Here is a 24,636-nt window from a genome sequence, read left to right as displayed (position 1 = left end):
AAATAAACAAATGGGACTATAACCAACTAAAAAGTTTTTTCACAGCAAAGGAACTCATCAATAAAATGAAAAGACAACCCACTGCATGAGAACATATTTGGCAATAATACATCAGATAAAGGGTTAACATCCAAAATTTATAAAGAAATGATAAAACTCAACACCAAAGAAACAACACAATTCAATTAAAAAAATGGGCAAAGGACCTGAATAGACACCTCTCTAAAGAAGACATACAGATGGTGAATAGGCATACAAAAAATGCTCAATGTAACTAATCATCAGAGAGATGCAAATTAAAACCACAATGACATATCACCTCACACCTGTCAGAATGACCGTCATCAATAAATCAACAAACAAGTGTTGGTAAGAATGTGGAGAAAGGGAAACTGTTGGTGATAATGCAGACTGATGCAGCCACTGTGAAAAGCAGTATGGTGTCACCTCAAAAAATTAAAAATAGAACTACCTTATGACCCAGTAATTCCACTTCTGGGAATATATACAAATAAATCTGAAACATTAATTCGAAAAAATATATGCACCCCTATGTTCATTGTGGTGTTATTGACAATTGCCAAGATTTGAAAGCAGCCCAAATGCCCATCAGTAGATGAGTGAATAAAAATGATGTGGTATATTTATACAATGCAATACTACTCAGCTGTAAAAAAGAAGGAAATATTACCTTTTGCAGCAGCATGGATGGACCTGGAGAGTATTATGCTAAGAGAAATAAATCAGTCAGAGAAAGACAACTACTCTATGATCTCACTTATATGCAGAATCCAAAGAATGAAATAAACAAGCAAACAAAAGAGAAATAAACTCATAGATATAGAAAACAGACTGACAGTTGTTAGAGGCGCTGGGGAACTTAAGCAAAAAAAAAACAAAAAACCTCGTAGACTCAACAACAGTATGATCACCAGAAAGAAATGGGGGTGGGAGAGGTAGAAGAGGGTAGAGGGGGGTTAAATGGTGATGAAATGAGACTTGGCTTGGGGTGGCGAACACATAATACAATGTACAGATTATATATTATAGAATTGTACACCTAAAACATATATAATTTTATTAACCAATGTCACTCCAATAAATTCAATAAAATAGAAGAGATTACTAAGAAAAAGTGTATTTAAAATGAATTTGGGGCTAGAAGGCCAGCAGTGAACACAGATGGTATGCATTGCTGAGCTAGCAGAAAAAGAAAATCCAAATCCCCAGGATGGAAGGATAAACTCAAACGCTTGGGCATGGATCAGGCAGGGTTTGTGTTCAAACCCGAGAAGACATGGTGAAGAGACACCTGAAACCCCTGTGTTCACACAAGCCTGTTGCTGCTGCAAAATGAATCTCTTTCCTAAAAGAATGGCTCTCCATCTCATCTGCAAGTCTATGTCTGCATAACATGCAAGGAGATCTGCCTACCCTGAGAGGAGTTCGCTCTTCTTCAAAGATGGGCAAAGACTGAACTTTGGAAGCAAGGATAACGGAGGTGCTTCCATTTCACAAAAGATTTACCGACTCACGGTTAAACACTCAATCCGGAGAACTTTCTTCAGCATCCTGGGGAGGCATAATATTCCCAGCTAAGAGGAACCCTTCCTCTGTTTCCTTCACTCCTCACCTCTGCTCATACACTCACCCACAGATGCTTCCCTTTCTCCAGGACAATAGCCTAGACTCTGTCCTCTCTCCAGTCCCCCTGCCTCTCCCCTGCCCGGACGCCCTTCACTGCCCACTTGGACTGTTGTCACAGCTTCTGTCTGGGTCTCTCCTGCTTCTGTTTTTCTTAGTCTTCAGCTATGAGCCACTGCAACCAGACTAATCCTAAAATGCTAATCTGGTCACGTCATTCCCCGATTTATAGCCCTCTGTCACCTGTAGAATAAGTTGCAAATTCCTCAAATAGTTTTTATGGTAATTCATCTTCTAGCTCTCCTCTAATTTGATTTGTGACAGCCATATTTACTTATTCTCAGTTCTCCAGACACACCATCCTCTCTCTCTTGCCTCTAGACATTGGACTATCCTCTTCCCATTGCCTTGGAGAATTCTCTTTCTTCCCCTCCGACCTTCACCTTGCCTACCAATACCCATCAATCAGGCAGGAATCCTCCTGGGAATTACTTCCTCAGGCTTCTCAACTTCTCCATGTTCCCACAATTCTATATCACAGTTCTTAGCTACCCATTTGCTAGTTCATGCCTCCCCCAGAACAGATGTCCTAGCACATAGTAGTTTCTTGATAAATATTCCTGAGTGAATAAATAAGTGAGACCTAGCCTAGAAAGAATGCCTCCTGCCCAAGTGGCCTAGTTGAGGCTCTTTCTTCACCTCTTGTTTCAAACCACACAATGCAATAGAAAACTCAAGCATTTCTGATGAAACACCCATAGATGGGAACAGGTAAACTTCCAAAAACAAGGGTTTTTGTGTCCAGATCTCCTCCATTACTGCTGCAGAGATAGGCCAAGCCCCGCTGCCTGGAGGCATGGTTCCCAGTGACCTAGACCCACATCTAAGTCTCTCTCCTATAACTGCTTTGGAAGCCAGGCTAGTTCGAAGCTAGACAAGAAGATAAAGGTGGGTTCATCATTCATTTCTTCCTCTCTTCAGAAACCCATTAGTGGCCTTTCTGTCTAGATTCAATTTCTGCCTCGAGCGTCTTCAAAGCTAGGACTAAAAACCTGACCACAAAAGGGCCGATCCATTGCTCATAGTTCCCTGGGCCCTGCGCCTTCACAGCCTTTATCGACTGAGTCAGCTGTAGCCTCCTGGCTGAGAAATATGAGCAGCGATATCTCTTAATTACAACAAAATTGGCCTTTTCTGCTTTCACTTGTGTTCCTTGTGGCTCTCTTTAAACAAGGTTGTCAGCAGAGAAAACAACAAAAAAATGTGTTGGATGAAGCAAGACAGTGGCTTTCCTTTGTTGGGTGAAGAAAGCCTTTTTCTGCTTGTCAACATGCGGTCTATTTGTTAAACTAAGACGTGACCTCCGGCCTTGACTCAATGTGCAGACACACACATCAAACAAATGTTGGTGAAGTTAACCTCATTTCTCCACACTTCACAGAGAATTTTATCTCTCCTTTTATCGTTTTCCAGGTAGAATTCGGACAATTGTTACTGAATTTGTCAGCCTTAGGAAACTGATGCAAGGATTTTTTGTTTTTTGTTTTCATCTTGTTTTACTAATCCAGTTGGGAATATCTAATAGTTATAATAGGATTAGCCAGTGGTCCCACTTGCCAAGTCTGTGATTATTCAGTAGCAGCAGCAATGGAAATATTGGGAAGAGTACTTGTCCAAATCAAATCTCACCTGAAAGCCCAATGCATACCATGGCCCACCTTCTCCTGTCTTTTGCTCTCTTGTTTTCTGAGATTAACATTTCTGAAAGGTTACAGAAAGAGGTGCAAAGGCACATCAGTGCAGAGATTGGCTGCTACAAAATAATCATACACACATACACATGCAACAAAGGGGTGATTACAAATGAACATATTCACAGACTGAGAATGCAGGAAGAAATGAAGTGGTTTCATATCTTTTTCCAGGGGGAAAGGTGTTCTCAGTCTCCTGGGAGTTAACATTGTTAGACTAACGATATTTGTTTTCTTTTTTTTTTAAGTATATTTTATTGATTATGTTGTTACAATAGTCCCAATTTTTTCTTCCCTTTGCACCCCTCTGCCCAGTACCCACCTTCCCTCCAGAAATATCATCCCCTTTAGTTCATGTCCATGGGGCATGCATATAAGTTCTTTGGCTTCATCCTTTCCTATATTATTCTTAACTTCCCCCTGTCTATTTTATACCAAACAATTATGCTTCTTAATCCTGGCACCATATCCCCATTTCTCCCCCTCCACCCTCTCAACTGATAACCCTCCAAATGATCCCCATACCTATGATTCTGTTCCTATTCTGGTTTGCTTAGTTGGATTTTGTTTTTATTATTTAGATTCAGTTGTTGATAGTTGTGAGTTTATTGTCATTTTAATGATCTCACTTATCATAATTTTGATCTTTTTCTTAAGAAAGTCCCTTTGATATTTCATATAATAATAGCTTGGTGATGATGAACTCCTTTAGCTTTACCTTGTCTGGGAAGCACTTTATCTGCCCTTCCATTCTAAATGATAGCTTTGCTGGATAGAGTAATCTTGGTTGTAGGTCCTTGCTTTTCACCATATTGAATACTTCTTGCCAGTCCCTTGCTGCCTGCAAAGTTCCTTTTGAGAAATCAGCTGATAATCTTATAGGCACTCCTTTGTAGGTAACTCTCTGCTTTTCTCTTGCTGCTTTTAAGATTCTCTCTTTATCTTTCACCTTTGGTATTTTAATTATGATGTGTCTTGGTGTGGTCCTCATTGGGTCTAGCTTGTTTGGGACTCTCTGTGCTTCCTGGACTTGTATGTCTATTCCCTTTGGCAAATTTAGGGAATTTTCCTTCATTATTTTCTCACATAAGTTTTCAATTTCTTGCTCTTCCTCTTCTCCTTCCGGCACCCCTATGATTCGGATGTTTGCACGTTTAAAGTTGTCCCAGAGGTTCCTAAGCCTCTCCTCGTTTTTTTCAATTCTTTTTCCCTTATTCTGTACTGGTTGATTGTTTTTTTTTTTTCCTTATGTTCCAAATCATTGATTTGAACCCCGGTTTCCTTTCCTTCATCATTGGTTTTGTGTGGATTTTCCCTCGTTTCATTTAGCATTGCCTTCACTTCTTCCCTTATGCGTTTGCTGTACTTAAGCATATCTGTCAAGCCTGTGAGCATCTTTATCACCAATGTTTTGATCTCTTCATCTGTTAGGTTGGCTATCTCCTCGTTTGTTACGTTGGCTATTTCCTCGTCGCTTGGTTCTCCCACTGGAACCTTGTTCCATTCCCTCTTCTGGGCCATACTTCTCTGTCTCCTCATTTTGACAGGCTCCTGTGTTTGTTTGCCTCTGTGTCTTAGGTAGTGCTGTCACTCCTGTTACATTGTAAGGGGCGGAGCCTTAAGTATTTGTTAGTACAGGGCAACCTGTTTCACTATGTTGTGGTGCTGTTTGTGGGGGAGGGTTCTGAGAGGGAACAATGCCACTTGCTCAGCACTCACCCCTTTTCCAGGCACTTCTCCAACTTCTGTATGGGACTGGCACCCCTCTAGCTATTGCCCTGGCCATTGTTCCCAGAGTGGGTGGGTCTGTGGACATTCTAGGACCATGGGGTCCCTTTAAACAAGCAGGCTCTGCTGAGAGACTGGCAGTTTCTTCCGCCACTCCAACCCCCACTGGTCTGCACAGTCAAAAGCAATCAGGCTTTATTTTCCCCAGTGCTGGGACCATGAGCTGTGCAGTCTGGTCTGATCTGGTGCTGGGACTGCTCCCCAGGTGTCCCTCCCAAATTTTTAAAATGTGTGACTGTGCTTTCTGCTGGTCTGCTGCTGTTGCTGCTGCTGCCACCACCACACCGTGTCCTCTCCACCCTGGCTCCACCCCTCGTACCTGTCTGGATGAGTATTTCTTCTTTATGTTTTTGTTTGTTGGACTTCCATGCAGCTCGATTTTCTGGAACTTCTAGTTGTCTTTAGTTTTGAGGTAGTTGTATTCTTTCTTAGTTATGGAGGGAGATGCAGCATGCCTGTATAGGCCTCCATCTTGGCCAGAAGTATGATATTTATTTTCTATCATGCTCCATTGGTCTTATATTTAGTCAATGTTCTCAGAAACTGACAATTGGCTCTTTTAAAGTTTTACTTTCTGGAGATGATGTGTATTTTTGTCTTTTTCTGTGTCTTCATTGATATTTTAGTAGAAATTTGGGAGGTGATGCATCAGCAGCAACCAGCCTGACACTATTTTAAACAGAAATCCAATGGACATTTAATTTGATTGCACCACAAATGTTAACTTCATGAGATTTGCCTCCAGTCAAGTGTATCTCTCCTTCCCGTTACACATATTTGGGTAGCAGAAATGGGGGACTTGATGAGAAGCAGGAAATGATTCATTCCATTCCAATTTTGAATATGGCAGTTGTGAAGTCAGCTCAGGTCCTGCATGCCAACCTTCCTAGCACAGAGCCTACTTTTTCCTATGCTAGTTGTCTCATCCCATAAGCATCCTTTTGTTAATGGCATAAAAATGGCACCAGGTATAAACCTTGGTTCAGCAACCCCAGTTCTTGAGTTCTGGCTAAGAGAAGAATTCAGAGCCAAGACTCAAATTACAAGAGAAAGTTTATTTAGAAAGTCACAGAGGTAGAAGAAGTGAGCCATAGAAGAAATGGGCTCAGAAAACAAGTTACAGGAAAAGAAGGGCCCTTGGAGCTTAGGAGAGAGACAGATACACACCTTGAGAGACAAAAGAGGGCAAGAGGTGAGAGAGTGAGAGAGTGAGAGAGGGAGAGAGAGAGAGAGAAACGAGCACCCTGGGGGAAGAAGGGGGGGTTGGAAATTCACACCCATGCTCCATAGAGAGAGCTGCTCAAGAGATTTTTATGCAGAGGACACGTGTGGCAGAGCTGAAAGAGCAAAGGTGCAAGATCTGCTTCTAGTTTACACTTGGCTGTGTGACAAGTTACTGTAATCCAAGGAACAGAGTTGTCAAGAAATGATCCCTTAGGCTCACTCTGGACAAGAAACTAGCCGAAACCTGGGGTGAATGGGTGGATGGGTAAGCCACTTCTTCATGCTGGAGGTTCCACTCAAGCGTAGCACCCCATGGGGCCAATGCAGCCTGACCCCATCCGGCATCACATTCCATGGGCCCCAAGGTGAGTGGTATGCTGGAGCCAGGTCCTACTGCCAATTATTAAATACTCAATAATTTTGCAAATCAGTAGCTTGACATTGGCCACTGTGGGAGTATTTATACCAAAGGAGGTGGCAAATGCTACAAATCAGGGCTCTCCTTGCCCCTCAGAGGCAGTTTCCCAGTATACTCCTGCCCAAAACATCTGCTTTGAGCATCTAGAATCTCAGACAACTCCCACAATTCTGGGTACCTGCACTTAGGCTGCCAGGCACTCCAGGAGTTTGATTATTATCCACTGACAAAGTTGAATTTGATCTGGCCAACTAAGAAGGAAGCACCATGGGAGCAGAATGCCTGTTCTGGCAAATCTATGCCACACGTTCAGCTGTCTGCCCAGGGTCTGGCACACCTGTCTGCAGGATGATGGGGGATGGGGAGCAGTGCTTCTTATTTTTAGCTGACCCCTGGCTTACATGTATCATTTTTTTCCCAATAAGGTCTATTCCTTAACCCATGCCATGTGCTATTTTGAACTCCTTTTAGAGCCATGGTATAAGGCTGGTGGCAATGCAGAAGGAACTCAACTTATGTAACAACACAATTTGTAGCACAAGTAGTCCATCTTGCATGGTGCTCTAGCCTCAGCTTTCTCAGTAGCACAATGGCAACTTAATCCTGGTTTCTGAGAATGTGTACTAGACACATGACGATTCATGTGAGCACACTATGCAAACAGCCAAGACCCATGGAAACTACACATTCATGTATGTTCTAGTGGAGATCATTGATTTGCATCACTTTTAGGTTTCATATCAGCATGGCCACTCTCTTGGGAAGTTACTTAATTTCTTTCAATTTCAGCTTCCCTGTCAGCAACATGGGTCTCGTACTTCACAGGGTTGTTGTAAGAATTGAACAGAACAGAGATAGATAGCCGTGTTGGCTATGATCCTGATACTCATTAAATGTTGAAGATTTTAGCTGAATTTGAAAACTCCTCAACTCTCCTACTCTGGGTGCTAATTCAAGCTGAAGTGCCAGATCCTTGAATGTTCACAAATAATTAAACACAAATTCAGTGTGAGGCCAAATGCATATAATAATAAAGCCTTGGGAAACTTTAAGACTGAGAACTGAAATAGTGATAAACTTAGGGCTAAAAATATTGCTTCCTCCATAGCCTCAGATGCCTTCATTTGCTAGATGTATATCACGGAGGTCATTTTCCCATTTATATGTATTTGGTAAAAAACCAAAACAACTCAATTATGTTTTATCCTTATTAAACTCTGTGGAAAAGAGGGCAACACTTGCTAATGATGAATATAAGCTCTTATTAGACTTAGGCTAATAAGTAAGAATTAACTCTGTTCAGTTATGAATAAAAATAAAAGTTCTGAGTTTTTAATTTAAGTGGATTTTACATATCATTTTATGTATGGGCAAATCCAGGAATATAGGAGCTTTCATTCTTTCTCTCTTTCTCTCCTTCTGTCTCTCTGTCTCTCTGTCTCTGTCTCTGTCTCTCTCTCTCTATACACACACACACACACACACACACACACACATGCAATCCATCAACATCAAATTTATCACTATCTGCTAAGGATGCCTCTATGGCCTGACATAATGGTTGACTGCCAAGCAATTTATCTGGTAGCCCCACTGCCACTATAGAAAATTAAAATTTACATGAAATATCCAGACTGATCATATAATGGCCTGTTAATTTTATTTTAACAACAAACCAAGCTATGATCACTTTAATTAATCAGTAACCAGTAAACGCCTTATCCAACCAGCCATAGATCAGGCTAGAATTCAAGTCAAAGAATATTTGAGTCCCTACTGTGTGTTAGGCACCATACTGAATAACTACACTTGATGAATTATAGTTGATGGGAAGATAAGAAAAATATAAAAGAAACCAAGTTGCTGCTCAAAATATATTGTGTAATTAAAGGAATAGGAACATGTATGAAGGGGATCAAACAAAACTTCCATAGTGGAAACTATCAAAAATAAGCTTTAGTCCAGCGCTGCTAATAGACATATAATACAAAGCATATAATTTTTAATTTTCTGGTAGCCACATTAAAAAAAGCAAAAAGAAAACAGATGAGGTTAATGTTAATCATGCCAACACAAAGTATTTTTATTTCAACATGACAGCAATATAAGAATTATTAGTCAAAGAACATATAAGAAGGACCCACGGACATAGACAATGGTGTGGGGAGTGACTATGGAAGTGGGAGGCAGGCTGGAGGGATGGGAGTGAAGGAGGAAAAATTGGGACAATTGTAATAGTATACTATTGATATATAGATATAGATATAGATATAGATATGATAAAAAAGATATTTTCTATATTTCTGTGAGTTTTTAGTAAGTTTTTTGAAATCCTGTGTGTATATTAATCACACTTACACCTCAATTTGGACATTATATTTTCAGCAAAAATATTTGAACTGTATTTAGATTAAGACATACAGTTGAAAAGGTAAATTCATGTGCCAAGTTGTTCCAATAATTGAATCAGGTAGTAGTTTCTAAGTTTAAATTTAAATTAGTTTCTCAGTTGCACTAGCCACATTTCAAATGCTCAATAGACACATGTAGTTAGTAGCTACCATATTGGACAGTGTAGACATAGAACTTTCTGCAATGGTGTAAACATCCCATCAGACAGTGCAGCCTTAAAAAGTAAATAGGGCAGCCCCTGTGGATGGAGGAGGGTGTGTCCAGAGAAGAGGGAAGAGTTCAAAGTCATGGAAATAAGAAAGGCATACGTACAACTGGGGTTGGGGTTGCTGAATCTAGAAATAAATTCTGTTGTTCATTTTACCATGGATTTTTGAGTATTGAGCTTCTGGACATGTTAGATCCCCTATATTTAAATTTCTCTTCTATATATTAGCCAATGGTAAGTTTTAGATATTGAAGAAAACTGCTAATTTGCTTTAAAAAGAAGGAAATTAAACAGATGTAAATTTCTGAAAAGAGGCATGTTGTTAGATTTGGATAAGAGCTATGAACTGATGTTTAAAAGAGGTGGAGGGCTGACTGTGATTCCATAAAACAAATCAGAGAACAGGATGGAGCAAGGGATGCTGGGCCTGCATTTCTGTAGGAGGGCACGATGGAACAGTGCTGGGGATCAGTGCCAGGTTTCTGGGCCAACTTCTGGGGATACAGCTTGGCACCTAGGGGTTCTCAAAGTGACGCAAATGACAAGGACACAGTGTAAAACAAGTCTAATTTTATACTGTTAAGACTCCTTAATATCTATTTGTAGAAGTGGGCATAAATGAGAGGTACACAAGACTTGGATGTGGGGAGATGTCTAATGAATGTATACCCAGAACTCTGAGGAATATTCAGCAACTGCCATAAATCACCCTCATGTCTGACTGACATTCATGACACAATCAAAGCTGAGTCCTGGCTGAGTGGTTTTCATGGCTTGATCTAATGTTGATCCTTGATGTATGTTGATTCTTTACAAAGAGCACAGGGTCCAGTTACATATTTCTTTCATTCTGGATTAAAGATGTCCTTTTAAAGGCCCATTCTACCAATTTATAGGGGATATAAAAAAAGGATTTTCAGTAAAATATACTTTCATTGGTTTTGATGAAAAGGATTTGTGATGAAAGTAGAATCTCTAATAAGCATTTCATAAATGACTTGTCTTTCAAACTTAATATAAAACAGAATAAAATACGTCTCCCAAGACTTCTTTGCTTCCTCACAGATTTAACATCCCCTGCTCTCAATCAGCTGGGTCCCAAGAACTCAAAATTCTCTAAAGAAGCAATCAAATATTTAACAGTGAAAGTTGGTAAAACTGAGAAATTATTTATGGCCAAAATTTTGGAACAGTCACACTTTGAAGGGGAAATAAGACAGCATGTACTGGGAAGTACGCACTTCTTACTGAGGCACGCGCTCCGGGATCCTCCCTGCTGTCTGGAATTCAAAAACAGGAAAGAAATCACAGGTTTGAGGAAGTGTGTTCATGACTAGGTGTTTTATCCTCTTTTCAGCAACGTTCAGAGGTATGATGGAAAAGCAGCCCCCAAATTCTAGTAATTTAGCTTCTTACCAACCAATTTATTTGGCAGATAGATGAATTATGCATCAGTCAAAACTGTGTCTAATCCCTAGCACGGCCTGCATCGCCTTTCTGTGAAAATACTATTCTCCATGGCACAACCTTCAACTGGGAAAACCCCGCAGAGGCTAATTCCCTGCAGCACCTTGCTTGATGTCCTTACCCTTTAGTTAAGGGCCTCCTTTTTTTAAAGGAATCCAGGCTGAGATAAAATATGACAAAAAAAAAAAAAAAAAAAAAAGGAAAAAGAAAGATACTTAGTTTCTGTTCATCCCCTTGAAGTACAAAACAAAACAAAATTAAAAGTACTTTTGTACCAGTGTGTTGTTTATGATAACTTTATATTTAGTTAAACTTAATTTTTTCTAGTATTGTATTATGAAATTTCTAAACGCAAAGGAAATCAGAAAATAGCAAAAAGTTGACAGTGATCCACCATTCTCCCGTCACCTAGATTCTACCATACTTGTTTTATCATACATCTATTCATTGATCCATCATCCTTCAGTCCCAATTACTTTTTGGTGTGTTTCAAAGAATTAAATTCTATTTTAATGCTGTTTTAAAGAGAACAATTGTTAGCAAGGGTATTTCATTCCACGGAAAAGAATTCTCAGACCGCACTTAGCAGCCCGGGCACATTACTTAAAGACACAGACTGAAATCTCAGAGCTGTCACCAAGCTTGTCTCTGCTGTTTAAGGGACTGTGGACTTCGGACAGGTTCCTCTGAGTCTCGTTACTCTCATATGGCACATTGGAAGATAATCCCCATGGGGTTGCTATTATGAGAATTCAACATAGTAGAAAAAAAAATGCTTACAATTTACAGTACTGGACAAATAATGAATTTGTGATGACTTTCTCCACTCTGTAATCTTACAAGATCAAGCACTTCATCTGTTTCCCTTTGTCAGTAAATCCCCAGCCTCCAGCACCGTGCCTTGCAAATAGCAGGCGCTGAATATATGCTTGTTGACATGAATTGCGTTGGGTTTCAGAGATTTTCCCTCCTGGGATGCAGCAAGTACTTATTGAAGGAGAGAGGCAAACACAGTTGCCTTCAAAGACGTGAGACACAACAAAGGTAGTTCAGGAAATGAGGTGGGAGCAGAGGTAAGACAGAGAAAATCTAGCCTGCAAAGAAAAAGGATTATATACTGAGTTTAGGGCTGGAGCGGAAGTGCCCTCTCCTGTCCCTGGACCTCACCTTTTCCGTGCACACCACTGGCTTCTCACTGCCGTAGGCTTGCTGCTTGAAGCCTCTCCCCCAAGCCTCAGAAGGTTGCTGCCTGTGTACTGACCACAGGGCGGGCCGAATGCATGGAAGAATCCATACCTCCAGGAATGGCCCTCAACCGACAGCTGGTGGGGTTGGCATGTAAATATCCCCACTCCCTTCCCCGTGGGGCGCATAACCCTGACACTGTGCTGTGTGCCGTTTTCTAGTATTTCCCTGTGGGATTACAACCCAGTCACTCAGAGCAGTAGCTGTCTCGGTAAACAGGTTTCCCAAGTGGCTGCTTCCCAGCCCTTCTCACTTCATCACTCCCTTACCAGCGTCCTCTTTATGTCCTAAATAAAATACCTGCATTGAAATTCTTGTCTCTGCAAGCTCCAAGTAAGACAAGTGTCTACTTTTATAACCATGGAATCTTTTCAAATGGAACTCTACAGAGGTCTGATTTAGTGCTGCCCTCGCTCAGGCAGTTTGGGTGGAGGGGGACGGTGCGTGGAGGCCAGACACTTGCCTCTTTTGTCTCCTTTCCCTTCTTCCACCTCCCCAGCACTCACTGAGGATAACCTGTAAGCTCTCATAACTCTGCAGAGGAGTGCTTGTCAGCTACTGCTGGAGTTGACAATAATAAAAGATATAAAGAAAAGAATAAGATGAATGAATAAAAGCAATAAAGCACAAGAAGTGAAGTTCCTTCAAAGGCATAAAGAGCATGGAAAAATGAGTAGTTTTTGGAAGGCAGTGCAGTTATTCTGCAAACACCATCTGGAGTTTCAGGAGGCTTTCACACATTACAGTGTTAGTAGACGATCATGTTTAGGAAAACAGTTGCTTTGTCGAGAATCCAGGTTGGGAGCCATGTGGGCAGCTCATAAAGCACAAAGGAGAGATGAAGCCTCAGCTTGGAAACAAAATGTTATTAAGAAACTATGCAGAAGAATTTCTCCAGTTAGCTGGACACTTATTGACCCAGTGTATATCTCAAAGAAAGAGGCTTGTGAAAATTATCCAAATATACTTAGGAAGATAATCATGTGGGAAAGGAGGAAGCGTGAGAATGATCATGTAATTTAATGTCCACCTCTGGACATGTTTAAGAGAAAAGGTGGTGCTAATAATAATTATGCCAGGGCAACCAATTTTCCAAGTAGCTGCAATGTATGATCACCTTTGTCATAACCTAATTAATCGGACCGAAATTCCAATACTGAACTTATTAAATATTAATGGTAGACAGGAAAGGAGAACATATTTTAGATCAGACTGTCGTAAACTTGAGTGTGCAGCAGAATCACCTGAAAGGTGTGCCCAGACAGATTCCTGGCCTCATTCTAAGAGTTTCTGGCTCAGGGGGTCTGGGGTGGGACCCAAGAATATGCACTTCTAATAAGTGGCCAGGTGATGCTGGTGCTGCTGGTTCATGCTCTTGAACTAGGACTGGTTTAGATCAATTGTGCTCAGCTTTGACTGTACATAGAAATTATGTGAGATCTTCTAAAAATACAGATGCTTGGTCCTCAGCCCCTGACAAACTGAATTAAACTCTGAGGGTGGAGACTGGCTTCTGTATTTTAACTACCCCAGTCATTCTGATGCGCAATGAGGGTTGAGAACACCAGATGTAAAGAACAGGGACACAACTTGTGTCTGCAACTGTTTGGGGGCAGAGCTTTGCAGACTCAAGGACTCTGGTCCCTTGGCAATTGCCATTGTTGGTTTCAGGGAAAATTACACAAAGCCATCAAAGTGGCTGGGGTTGTCGAAAGGGGCAGGCTCAGCAGCCCCACCCCTGTCCACTCAGAATAGCTCTGCTTCCCTTTACACCATATCCTGCACTCCTGGCAAGACTTTGTTTAAAGAAAAGACATCTGGCACAGTGGAAATTTAAAATGATAAATACAGTGATTACAAGGACATTGGATAATCAAGGTTTCTAATTTCTAATGGAAGTAGTGTAGATTTCTAGTGGTCCAAATCACCCCACATCTCCAATCACTATAAACCCTCTTCTTAGCCCATCGCTTTGTGTCCGCTCTTCCCTCCCTCTCAACACTGCTCCCAGAGATCATTCCCTACAAGTCAGCCAGAGAATCTTTCAAAACACAGGCACATGCTCACACTGTGAAGACCTTCCAGGGGTTTCTTGCTGCATGCACTATAAAACCTCATCCCTCACTTTGGCACCTAGGACTTAGTTCTTGCCACTCTCTTCTTTGCTCACTGCATTGTAGACAACCAGGCATTTTGTTCCTAAAACATACCCCAATCTTTCCCATCTTCAGACCTTTTCACGAGCAGTTCTCTCTGCCAAGAGCACAGTTTATCCAGATATTCCCATGACTGTCTCTTTCCCATTATTCCAATCTCCACTCAAATGTCAGCAACTCTGACCAGCCTTCCCAACCATCTGTGTAAAGATTCCTTCCTCCCTCTACCCCCTGATCCTGCCATTTACTCTTTTCCACATCACCTCATTTCTTTTTTCCACATCATTTGTTATCTTCTGCAGTCTTTTCGTTTATATATTTACTCACTGGGGTATCTGCCTCTTCACTAGAATACAAGCTCTATCACAATAAGGGCCTGCATGCTTGTTTACACCTCTATCTACACAGTCCAAATCCTAGAGGCCAGCATATAACAGGTGCCCCTTATTTATTTAATGCATGAATGAATAGTCCAATAGCCTCAGTCCTGAGATCATTCATTCAACCAAGCACTATTGTTTGAATGTCAAGTTCACTAAAAAATAAAAAATGGTTCAAATTTGAGTCTCCACATTGACTCTTCTATGGGGAGAGAATGTGTTGATCAGGCAGCAGCAGTACTTCTGTTGAGTTAACAGTGACTGTCTTCTATTGTTTTGATTTATGTAACAGTGTTTTCTGGATCTGTGGGTATGATTTAGTTTCTTTGAGTTGATTCCTTTGATCTTAGTTTTTAGAAAGCTGACCCAGTGCTGCTCCTGGAATAACACATTTGAAAACTAGTATCTAAATTAAAAGACCATCATACTGTTACTGCAAGGGAACTTATCTGAATGGTTGCCTTGATGTTATCTATAAAAGCAACGAGTCTGTTTCTTAACCAATGACATCCAATGTCAGAATCATTATCTGCCATGTAGGTCTCCAAATCATGAGATTCAAAGCTGTTTTTTTTTTTTTTTTAAATTCCTTTCTTATTGTTGTTCAATAAACTACTGACTTTTTTTTTTTTTTTTTTTTTGGCAAAAGAGCTTGCCCTTCTATCATAGAGGAATTGAGGCTAATTCCAGCTAGTCACAAAGACAGTCAACTCGTCTCATGTATGCCCATCTCGTAATAAAAAAACATGTTTTTGTCATTAGTCTTTTGTTTGACTTACCTTGCCAACATCTCTTGGGAAAGGCTGTCTTTGGTTCTCCGGAATTAAAATAGGAGATACCACAATGGACCTCTTTTGTCTTGGGACAGGAGAAGTTCTTGCAAATTTAAATATATCCTAAAAGAGAAAAAAACATAATCAATTGACCCCATGGAGAGGATGTATCAGTCTGCTTGGCAATATGGCTCCTTTGTTGTGAAGGCACATGGCTGTTTGGACATTGTTAATTTTATTCTATCAAACCTCATTAGCGTTAGCAAGTACATCCTTAGAATTATACTAAAGCTGACATTGTGATTCACAATGACTATCATTAAGCTATTTAATCCCATTTTCTGAATCATTCTATTCACACTGTCAGTCTTGATTTATATATCTTTTAGTACCATGTATTACAGTTCTGCTCCTTATCTGCCAAGTGAGGAGATTGCTCACCTGGCCATGAACCCACAGAACTCACTGGGTATAACAGTGACTCTCCTCAGGGCTAACTGCAAGGTCCTCACACTCAAAAATGAATAGAGATGGGGGAGCAATCACAACGTTCCACACTGTCAGGCATCACAGAGACTTGTAGTCAATGTTTTCTCAAGGACCATTTGCTATTATTAATAGTGGGAGGACTGTGGTCATGCACCCCCCTCCCCCACTCAGTGTGCCCCAACCTTCAGTCTCTGGGACATCACTGTCAGGATGTCTGCCCTATCTGTCCCTCACCTTTCTAACTAAATGTGTGCAAAAACCCCTTTATAGCAATATTTTAAATAAAGTACAGGTATTGATTTTTATAAAATGTAGGAAAATATAGAAATTACTGGAGACCAAAAGAAGGTATTAAATTTGAGCTGGAAACTCCAGGAAAGAAGCTCCTCTTTTAAAAAGGGAGATAAGAAAGGGCTAGAGGGATGTTGTTAGCACCACACTGAGACTTTCTCCTTGATCTGATCAGAGGGCTGAAAAATAACTGAAAATAGAATATCATTTACTACCACATACAAAAATTATCTTATGTATCATCAAAAGTAAGTACCTTGAACTTTTACAACTGTTTCTTATCAAAATCACATTGCAAATGATATTTAAATATCATCACTGACACATGCCCCATAAAAGTATCTGTATGCATACACATGGATAACATATACATATATGAATACACATATGCAAACATATGAATATATACACATACATATCATGGTTTTAAAGGAAAATCTACATAAGTCAAACAGAATGTAAGATCAGCAAAGGTTAGGAGAGCTGCTATAAATAATTCTTCTCTTGATTTTGCTGGGAGTGTGAAGTAATGGTGCACTGGTGGAAGGCGATCGGGTGATATTTATCTATTGAGAACCATACGAATGTACATATCCCTTGACTGTGTAACCTCACTCCCAGGAATACATACAAACAGCATTAAATTCAAAAGAAGAATGAAACTGTATGCAGGAAGAAGGCTAGTGTGACGTTACTTATAAAGGGCAAAAATGGCAAACAACCTAAGTGTTCAGCCACAGGGCAAGGTTAAACCTGGGTCCATGAGAGGGAGATACCCTCACGCACTTTCCAATAAGACAGTCGTGAAGACCATGTTTTAACCACATTGTCACCATTTGTCTGCTGCCACAATCAGCACCACACACCACTGTAACAACCACAATTTATTCAGTGTGTGTTGGGCAATGTGCTAGGCACTTGACATGCGTCTGCTCTAATATTTGCAATGAACTTCCCAAGTAAATCTTAGCCTTCCTAAATCAATGAGGGATATCAAGTTCCCAGTGTATGTTAGTTGCTCCCACTCACCGAATCATCAGAGAGAATATATAGAATAAAATGTGTAGGAAAATACAGAATACCATATTGGCACCTTTTATTTAATATAAACTATATTGAGCATTGAGAAATAGTATTTGAAATCTCAGGGAATGAGCCCAAATAAAACACTGTTTGGTTTCTAGGAAAGCCAAAGTATCTATAGTCAAGCAAAGACAGAAAACTGGGGTGTGCGGATCTAAAAGACAGTGAGAAGAAAGAGTAAGAAGGGTTAAAACAATAAAAACAATAACTAACCAAAAAATATGTATATAACCCAAACAAGCCAAAAATAGCATAGAAAGAGTATGGCACAGACAATGAGAATACAACAGAAAAAAGGTGGATTATATTCATAAACCACTGACATGTACTATCTATGAAGATCCTGTTGGCTTATTAGGGGATGGGAAAAGAATAGAAAATGTGTAAAATATGCACAATATATGGAATTCATTTACAGTAAAAAAAAATCAGATGAAACACTGTCTGGGGAAGCACTTTGAAAGGATTTAAAATCCTATGCAAATGTAAAAGATTGGTGATTCGACTATAACAGAGCAAACGTAGGTTTTAGTTCGTTATGACAATCTATGTGTAAGTGTATCTAAAGTAATGAAAAGCACACTGGATTATCAGTAGCAAACTTTCTATTGTTTATAGCAAAAAGCTTGTTTGTGTTTGCAAGCCCTTTGTCCTCCTGAGTGCCCAGAGCCCCCACCCCTGCTTCTGGTGTGCGCCCAGCTCACCAGCCAGCCAAGCCTGGAGCTGCCAGGCCATTTCTCCGGCTCTCACAGCATCCCAGAAGCTTGGCAACAAGCACAACTGCATCAAGCCCTGGGTCTAACCTGTCTAAGAATAGAAAAAGGCGGCTGAGTCTCAGAACGGGAAATAGACTCTGGAAGGGGCGAATGTGGGAGATAGAGTGCCCCTCGTACAGACACCTGCATGTGTCCGAGGCTCTCTGAGCCCAGGGCATCTTTTGCTCCCAACTTTTAACTTTTGCTTTAAAATGTCGGGAACCTCAGTAAATATTTGTCATGACTGTGCTTCTCTGTCTGTGGCTCTGTTTCTGTCTTTTTGACTTATGTGTCTATCTATAAGTATGTGTTTGCTGACATCGTGTCCCTATATATTTGCTGTTGCATTCACCTTTGTTGGATCTGTGCTAGTGAGTTTTTCTGTGTGCTCTGAAGTCATGTGCTTCTATGTGATGGGGACCATTGAGAAACCATAGCATCTGATTTGAGTGACAATCACATACTATATGCATATCTAGGCACATGTGTGTGTAACTATGTTTATGCCAAACTCCATGTGTGTGTGTGTGTGTGTGTGTATCTGTCATCTCATTGTGTGAAGCCTCTGAATACATCAGACTGTGACCATAACCTCAAGGAAAGACAAGACAGAAGCAGCAGGGATAAAAAGAATGTGACCTATTCAAGAGATGTTTACAGATGGAGATGAAGCGGAGTGTGGGAAAGACCAGAACATAAGGGTAAAGGAGAGGCTGTGTTAGGACTCCCTGGTGTTACCATTACCAAGAGAATGGCCAACAAGGGAAAAAAGCAGCTTTGGGCACAGATTCAAGGTGGTATAGACTTGCTGACTTCCTGGGGCCATTGTACATCCAACAGAGATTTCTAGAGGATGTATAAAGATCTACATTCAGAAGGGAGGGTGAATCGGGGGGAAAACGTCACTGTCATCTATGTGTAAGAGTAGCTGGACGTGATGGAAAAACTGACACTGATTATGTGAAGATGGAAAAGGGAGGAACTTGACCATTCAATGGGTTTCTAAGAGGCCAGCAAAGGCCACAGAAAAGTTACTTAGCAAAAAAGAGAAACCACAGAAGGACCAAGATGAGAATTTCAGAAAGGAAAGAGTGCATGGCCGTACTACACAACGCAGATGTCCTCTCCCACAAGCTGAATGCTCTAAGGAGGCTTTGGGCTTCACGATGAGCTAACTGATGATTTCAGGAGGAGCAGCTTTTCGAGTGTGTTAGAGTGGAATGTCAGAGGAACCAATGGGAAGTGAGGACTTGGGTACAGAAGGAAAGGAAATAAATGGGAGGTAGTTTGTCAGTTACAGGGGAGACCAGGCAGGGTGGTGGGCTTGAGGAGGAAGGGGTCAGAGGAAGGAAGCTGTAGCTCAGGGTGAATGAAGATGCAGACTGGAGATGGATGCCCAGAGGAGGTGGGAAGGGAATGGATCAGCCCCACAGACAGCCCGAGAAAGGAGAATGAAATCTGCTTTCCTTGAGGAGGACAGACAGAGGTTTAAGATGAATTTCTCATCTGCAAAGAAGGACCATTTGCTGTGTGCTTTTGGTTATCAGAATGAAATGAGGAACTGCGTGGAGGTGGTCTGTGCTCTCCAAAGAGCAGCACAAAAGTGAAGGATGGGTTTTAGTAATGCCAGAGCAGCAGAGGTGAAGAAATGAAGACGAGCCACTCAGACCTTTTAAAGAGTAATTCATCCGTGGGTGGCCAAAGGCCAGGTCGTAAAGGGACACACACCTAAATGCGCAGCCCCTAAAGACTTGCAGATTCTCTAGATGTATGCACATTGACATCAGAATTCTCTCTTGTCAAACACAAACACTCAGCACAAGTGAACACACAGACACACACACACGAGACCTACATAGGAGAGTGAACAACTGGCTCTGTGCCTCCCGCAGACCCTCCCTGCACCCTGCAGCCACTAGACAATGAGACATCAGTGTCTTTGAACCTAGAAGCCCTTGAGGCCTGCAGCAGCCTCATCCAATTTTGCATAAGTCGAAGGGGCAGAACTGTGTCCTCAGGGAACTCACTCTGCTGTATTTGATTGCAGGAGAATGGCCACCCTTACACAAACATCCCTGTCTCCTGTAAGCTAACTGGAGCCTTCATCTTTCTGTGTAGGGTATCTGGGTTTACAATTCCATTTCCTTTCCTCCCTGTTTCTCAATGTCAAGAGGAATTGGCAGCATATTAAAAGCAAAGTTCATGATACCTGGGGGTAGCGGGCATCTTATCACACAGTCCCGAAGGGCACTTCAGAAATAAAGGGGTGACCCCTGCAACTGTGAGGGTGAGGGTGGGGCCCAAGGAAAAGAGGAAGGCAGAAAGGATGAAAACCACGAAAATGGAAGAAAGAATGCATTCATGTTCATTCATTCATTCATTCATTCATATCATTCATTCATTTTTTTGAAAACTGCGGATCCCTTCCTGCCTGCCAGGAGTGATTCTAGGCGTCTGGGGTAATGCAGTGCTCAGGAGAGACAAGTGCCCTGCTCTCCGAGAGCTCAGGCTCTAGAGGGAGGAGAAGACAGTGAGCACAGAAAGAGTAACACCTGCACCGGGAGAACAATCAAACAGGGAGGGGACCAGATGTGCCCCAAGGAGTGTATGCTGACACTGCGGGTGGGAGGCAGCTCAGGGGCCCAGCCCCTGGGAGCAACGGGGAGACAGGCCCATGGCCTGGAAGAGGAATCCGCATACCGGCTGGCTGGCTGTGTAGACCACAAAGGGGACTCTGGCTTTTACTCGCCCTGAGATGTGAGTCGTGGGAGGGTTTTAAGCTGAGGAATGACATGAGCCCACTTACAATACAATTTTTGTATAAGGCTGGCTGCTGTGTGGGGAATAAGCTTGAGGCAAAAGCGAGGGCACGTTTATTTGTTGGGTTTCTTCCTCTTCCCAACCTGATTTTCACAAGGCAGAAGTTCTTTCCTAGAATGCAAGTCTGACTATTTGATTTTGGGAAGGAAAACAAGAGTGGGGGTCAACTTTCCCTGTCTGAGGCCCTTTACCCTCTTTGCTTCCCACAGTATTTTTAACGCATGTTTAGGTATAATTAAATTCACCCATTTTAAGTGTGTATTGCAACGGCCATCAAGAAACTTACAGAATTGTGCCCTTGTCATCACAAACTAATGTTAGAAGATTTGCATCGTCCCCAAAAGGGACTTCGTGCCCATATGCAGTGCCTTTTCCGTTCTAAGCTCCAGTCGCTAACAAGCACTAATCTACTTTCTATAGGTACACATCTGCCTTCTCTGGACACTTCATAACAGGGAATCACAGTCTGTTCCCACAGGAAATTTTTATGGACACGGGCTCTATTTCAGAGTTGATGTGAAGGTTGTGAAGCAGAAGAGGATGCAGCTGACATCCATCCAGTGGCTGGGAGGGGTGTAAAAGCCTGGCCTCCAGGTGGGACCACACTCACGGAGCATCCAGAGCCCCGCTGTCCTGAGTGGCTGAGACCTCCGCTGTAACTGAAGTCAATTACCCCTCAGCCAAGCTCCTCCACTGCCCATCCTGCTGCTCTTTTTCCTGCATAGGTATGGCCTCCAAGACCCCTCCCCAATAAACCTCCTTCAAACAGGTCTCTGACTCACAAGGTTTGTTCGCAGGGCACCCCTTTATGACCCTCATCAAGGTAATGTGCCCAGAACAGAGACTCACTGGGCAAGGAGCCCCAAGGGTGGAGGGGAATGGACAGGTTTGGTCCAGATTGGCATCCTTCAGCTGAGACCGTACGCCATGCTTTGGCCGCCACTGCTCACTCCCACCGCCCCCAGCCTTCCAGCTGCCACTCCAAGGAAGCAGTGAGACTTGAGAGGAGCAACCCTGCTCTCTTCACACTAGACAAACCAGAAAGCAGCTTGGACCTGTCTTGCCACCACCTGTCAGGGTCATGAGCCAAACTGAAACAGACAAGACATGGCCAGAGAACTCATATGTCTTCCTCTCCTCCCTTTGCCCTCCTCATTTCTATCTTTTCATCAGGTAATAAATGAGAGGGGGAAATAGCAACAACTTTACAAAGAATCACAAGCCTCTGCCTTTGTTCACTCTCCTACTTTCACAACTTTTGGGCAAAATGAGCTAAGAGGAGATATTTTCACAAGGGAAAGCACTGCAGAAACTGGAAGCACAGCCCACTTGGCCCACTTGTGGACAGTCCTGTAGATCCCAGTACGGAGGTTGGATGTGCTGCCCAGGCAGCTGGGGACCTCTGCTAGTGTCATGCAAAGGTGTGATGCTCTGTATTTGAATTCCATGTCCGGGTGAAGGATCCTGAGAATTACTCCTTTGAAGAGTTTGAAGCTTGTGTTTCAGACTCAAGTCCCAAGTCACATAGCCAATTTCTTTCTCATTTTTTTACTCCTAATATTTACTTGGCATCCTGGTCCTGGACTCACTGAATCTGCCATAAGAAATACTGCCATTTACTGAGTAGTTATTATGTATCAGGCATTGTCTAGGCACATTGTAAGATTATCTCATTTAATCCATGCAACAACTGGCAGGTAGAACTAAGGAAGGAGATAGTCAGGAGGGAGGAAACTCTGGAAATGCCCCAAGACTAAGACAAAGGACATCCATACAGAACAGAAACCCTGATCTAAGACCAGTTCCTTAAGAAGGAGAAAACTCCAGAGGAGCCCCCGGGCTAAGACAAAGGACATCCATACCAGACAGAGACCCTCTTCTAAGATCCTGTTCTAAGACTGGTTTTCCCCATGTTTTGTAAAAGCACTGAATCATGGTGAATCGTGACTGCACCTGACCCATTTCATTATAATAGTACTATAAGAAATTAGCATTGGGGGACCCCCTTCCCAGGTGGCCAGTCAAAGAAAATCGTGGGAGACTGCATGTGCAGTAGCTTAAAAGTAATATGAGTACTTGTACATGAATAATAAAAGCCCAACAAAACTAGCCAGGAAATATCTGCCCTTTAAGAATAGAATCCCTCCAGCCACTGAGGTCAACCTCTGCTCAGACTTGGTCCGCTCCCATGTTCTGTGGAGTGTACTATCACTTCATAAATCTGCTCTCTTTCAGCTATAAACTCTCTATGTGTTCAGTTCAATTCTTTGTCTGCAATCACCAAGAACCTGGTTTGCTGTGCCCACTTGTGACAGAACCACCATGGCTGTTTTCTTAAGGTTCAAAGACATGAAAGACTCATCCAAAGTCACTTAGCTCTTAAATGAGAGATGGTTCAGGGGCATCTGTGACCCCCAAACCGCTGCTCTAAGCATGATGCTATTTACCTCCCCAGGGCTGCAGCTGACGACCACCTTTACAATGAGGTCTGAGAGTTCCTTAGCCCTGGGTGCTGAAGTGTAACTGGAGAAGCACAACTCCATAGTAGGCAGAGGTAGATAGCAAATCTCAATCAGCCTCTGGTTAAAAGGAGCAGCTACCACCTATACTGCAGGGCGAAAGCTTAATTGTCTGCAAATTTCTGCAAATGAATGAAACCGTAAAGATCAATCTCCAATTTATTCCATTCTTATAGCTGATCTCAGGTGCTGACAGCTGCTGGGAGAAGGGTCCTGGGCCACTCCATGTGAATTTTCTGTGCAATCAAATGCTCTGTTCAGCCGGTTTTCTGACGCCTGAGGCGAGATGTAAAGTTTGCTTTATTACCCCCTGGGGCTGAAGTTTGCCTACTTAAGGGAGAAACGGTTAACAAACACCAAATTTTCAGCAGCAAATTTAGGTGGTTGGAGTGCCAAGATATTAAGCTTGCTTCATTTCCAGCTGTCTATTTTCTCAATAATCTGGAGGCCAAATGTCAGTTGAGCTGAGTCATCTGTTCTAGGTTTACTGGACAGAGTTGTACTGAAAATAAAATAGGGTCATGTGGAAATTGTCTGTCAGTCCCGCATATCATCTCATAGTATGAAGCAGATGTTACGGAGATAATTTTAAAGGTGGGGCGGGGAGGGGGGAAGATGAGGCTGGTGGATTCGCAGGGTGGAGGAAGCCAGTCTGCTATGACAAATTATGCCACACATGCTTGTCACAGGTTGCTGGTCTGCAACTGGAAAGAATGGGTGCAAGCCACTGTCCTCTAGACTCCCCATACAGTCATGCTTTTCTAAAAGTGATTGTGATATGTGGCAAAACAGCTGCAATTGATAAAAGCTACAGGAACCATCAACAACAAAGTAAGGGCACCCCTCCCGCCACCATGGGATTTATGGCTTAAAACCAGCAGACATCAGCTCAATAAAATGGAGTGACTAATTTCACCTGATGGTAACCCCTAGCCTGATTATATGTTCCTTGTAATATGTTAGCATGCTAACACCACCCCCCCCCCCCCCGCACCAGGCCACCATGAGAGGGAACAGAAAGCTCATGTATAAACACAGAAGGGCCTATAGAGCTCCTTTAGGAAATCTTCACCCCTTTCCTGGGGAAGATTCCCCCTTACTGAATGTCCTACCCCCAATTAAATGAACCTCAGTAAAGAGAGCAAATTCCGCTATAGGGGCTGTTCTGTCTATAGAGTGGCCCATGTTCTGTCTCACTGCTTCAACGGTAAAC

General features: G+C 42.1%; 1 protein-coding gene across 1 annotated transcript in view; it reads right to left on the bottom strand.

The window, feature by feature from the left end:
- Positions 1–24,636, bottom strand: part of CDH13 (cadherin 13) — a 1,018,642-nt gene that overhangs the window by 553,597 nt on the left and 440,409 nt on the right. The window contains exon 4 of the mRNA XM_090259850.1: positions 15,473–15,589. Within this exon, the coding sequence (XP_090115976.1) occupies positions 15,473–15,589 (117 nt within the window). The remainder of the gene's footprint in view (positions 1–15,472; positions 15,590–24,636) is intronic.

Source organism: Furipterus horrens, unplaced genomic scaffold (assembly GCF_987537825.1).
Source record: "Furipterus horrens unplaced genomic scaffold, mFurHor1.1.pri manual_scaffold_13, whole genome shotgun sequence".
NCBI lineage: Eukaryota > Metazoa > Chordata > Mammalia > Chiroptera > Furipteridae > Furipterus > Furipterus horrens.
Note: the sequence above shows the minus strand (reverse complement) of the source record. Positions and strands in the feature narration are given on the sequence as shown.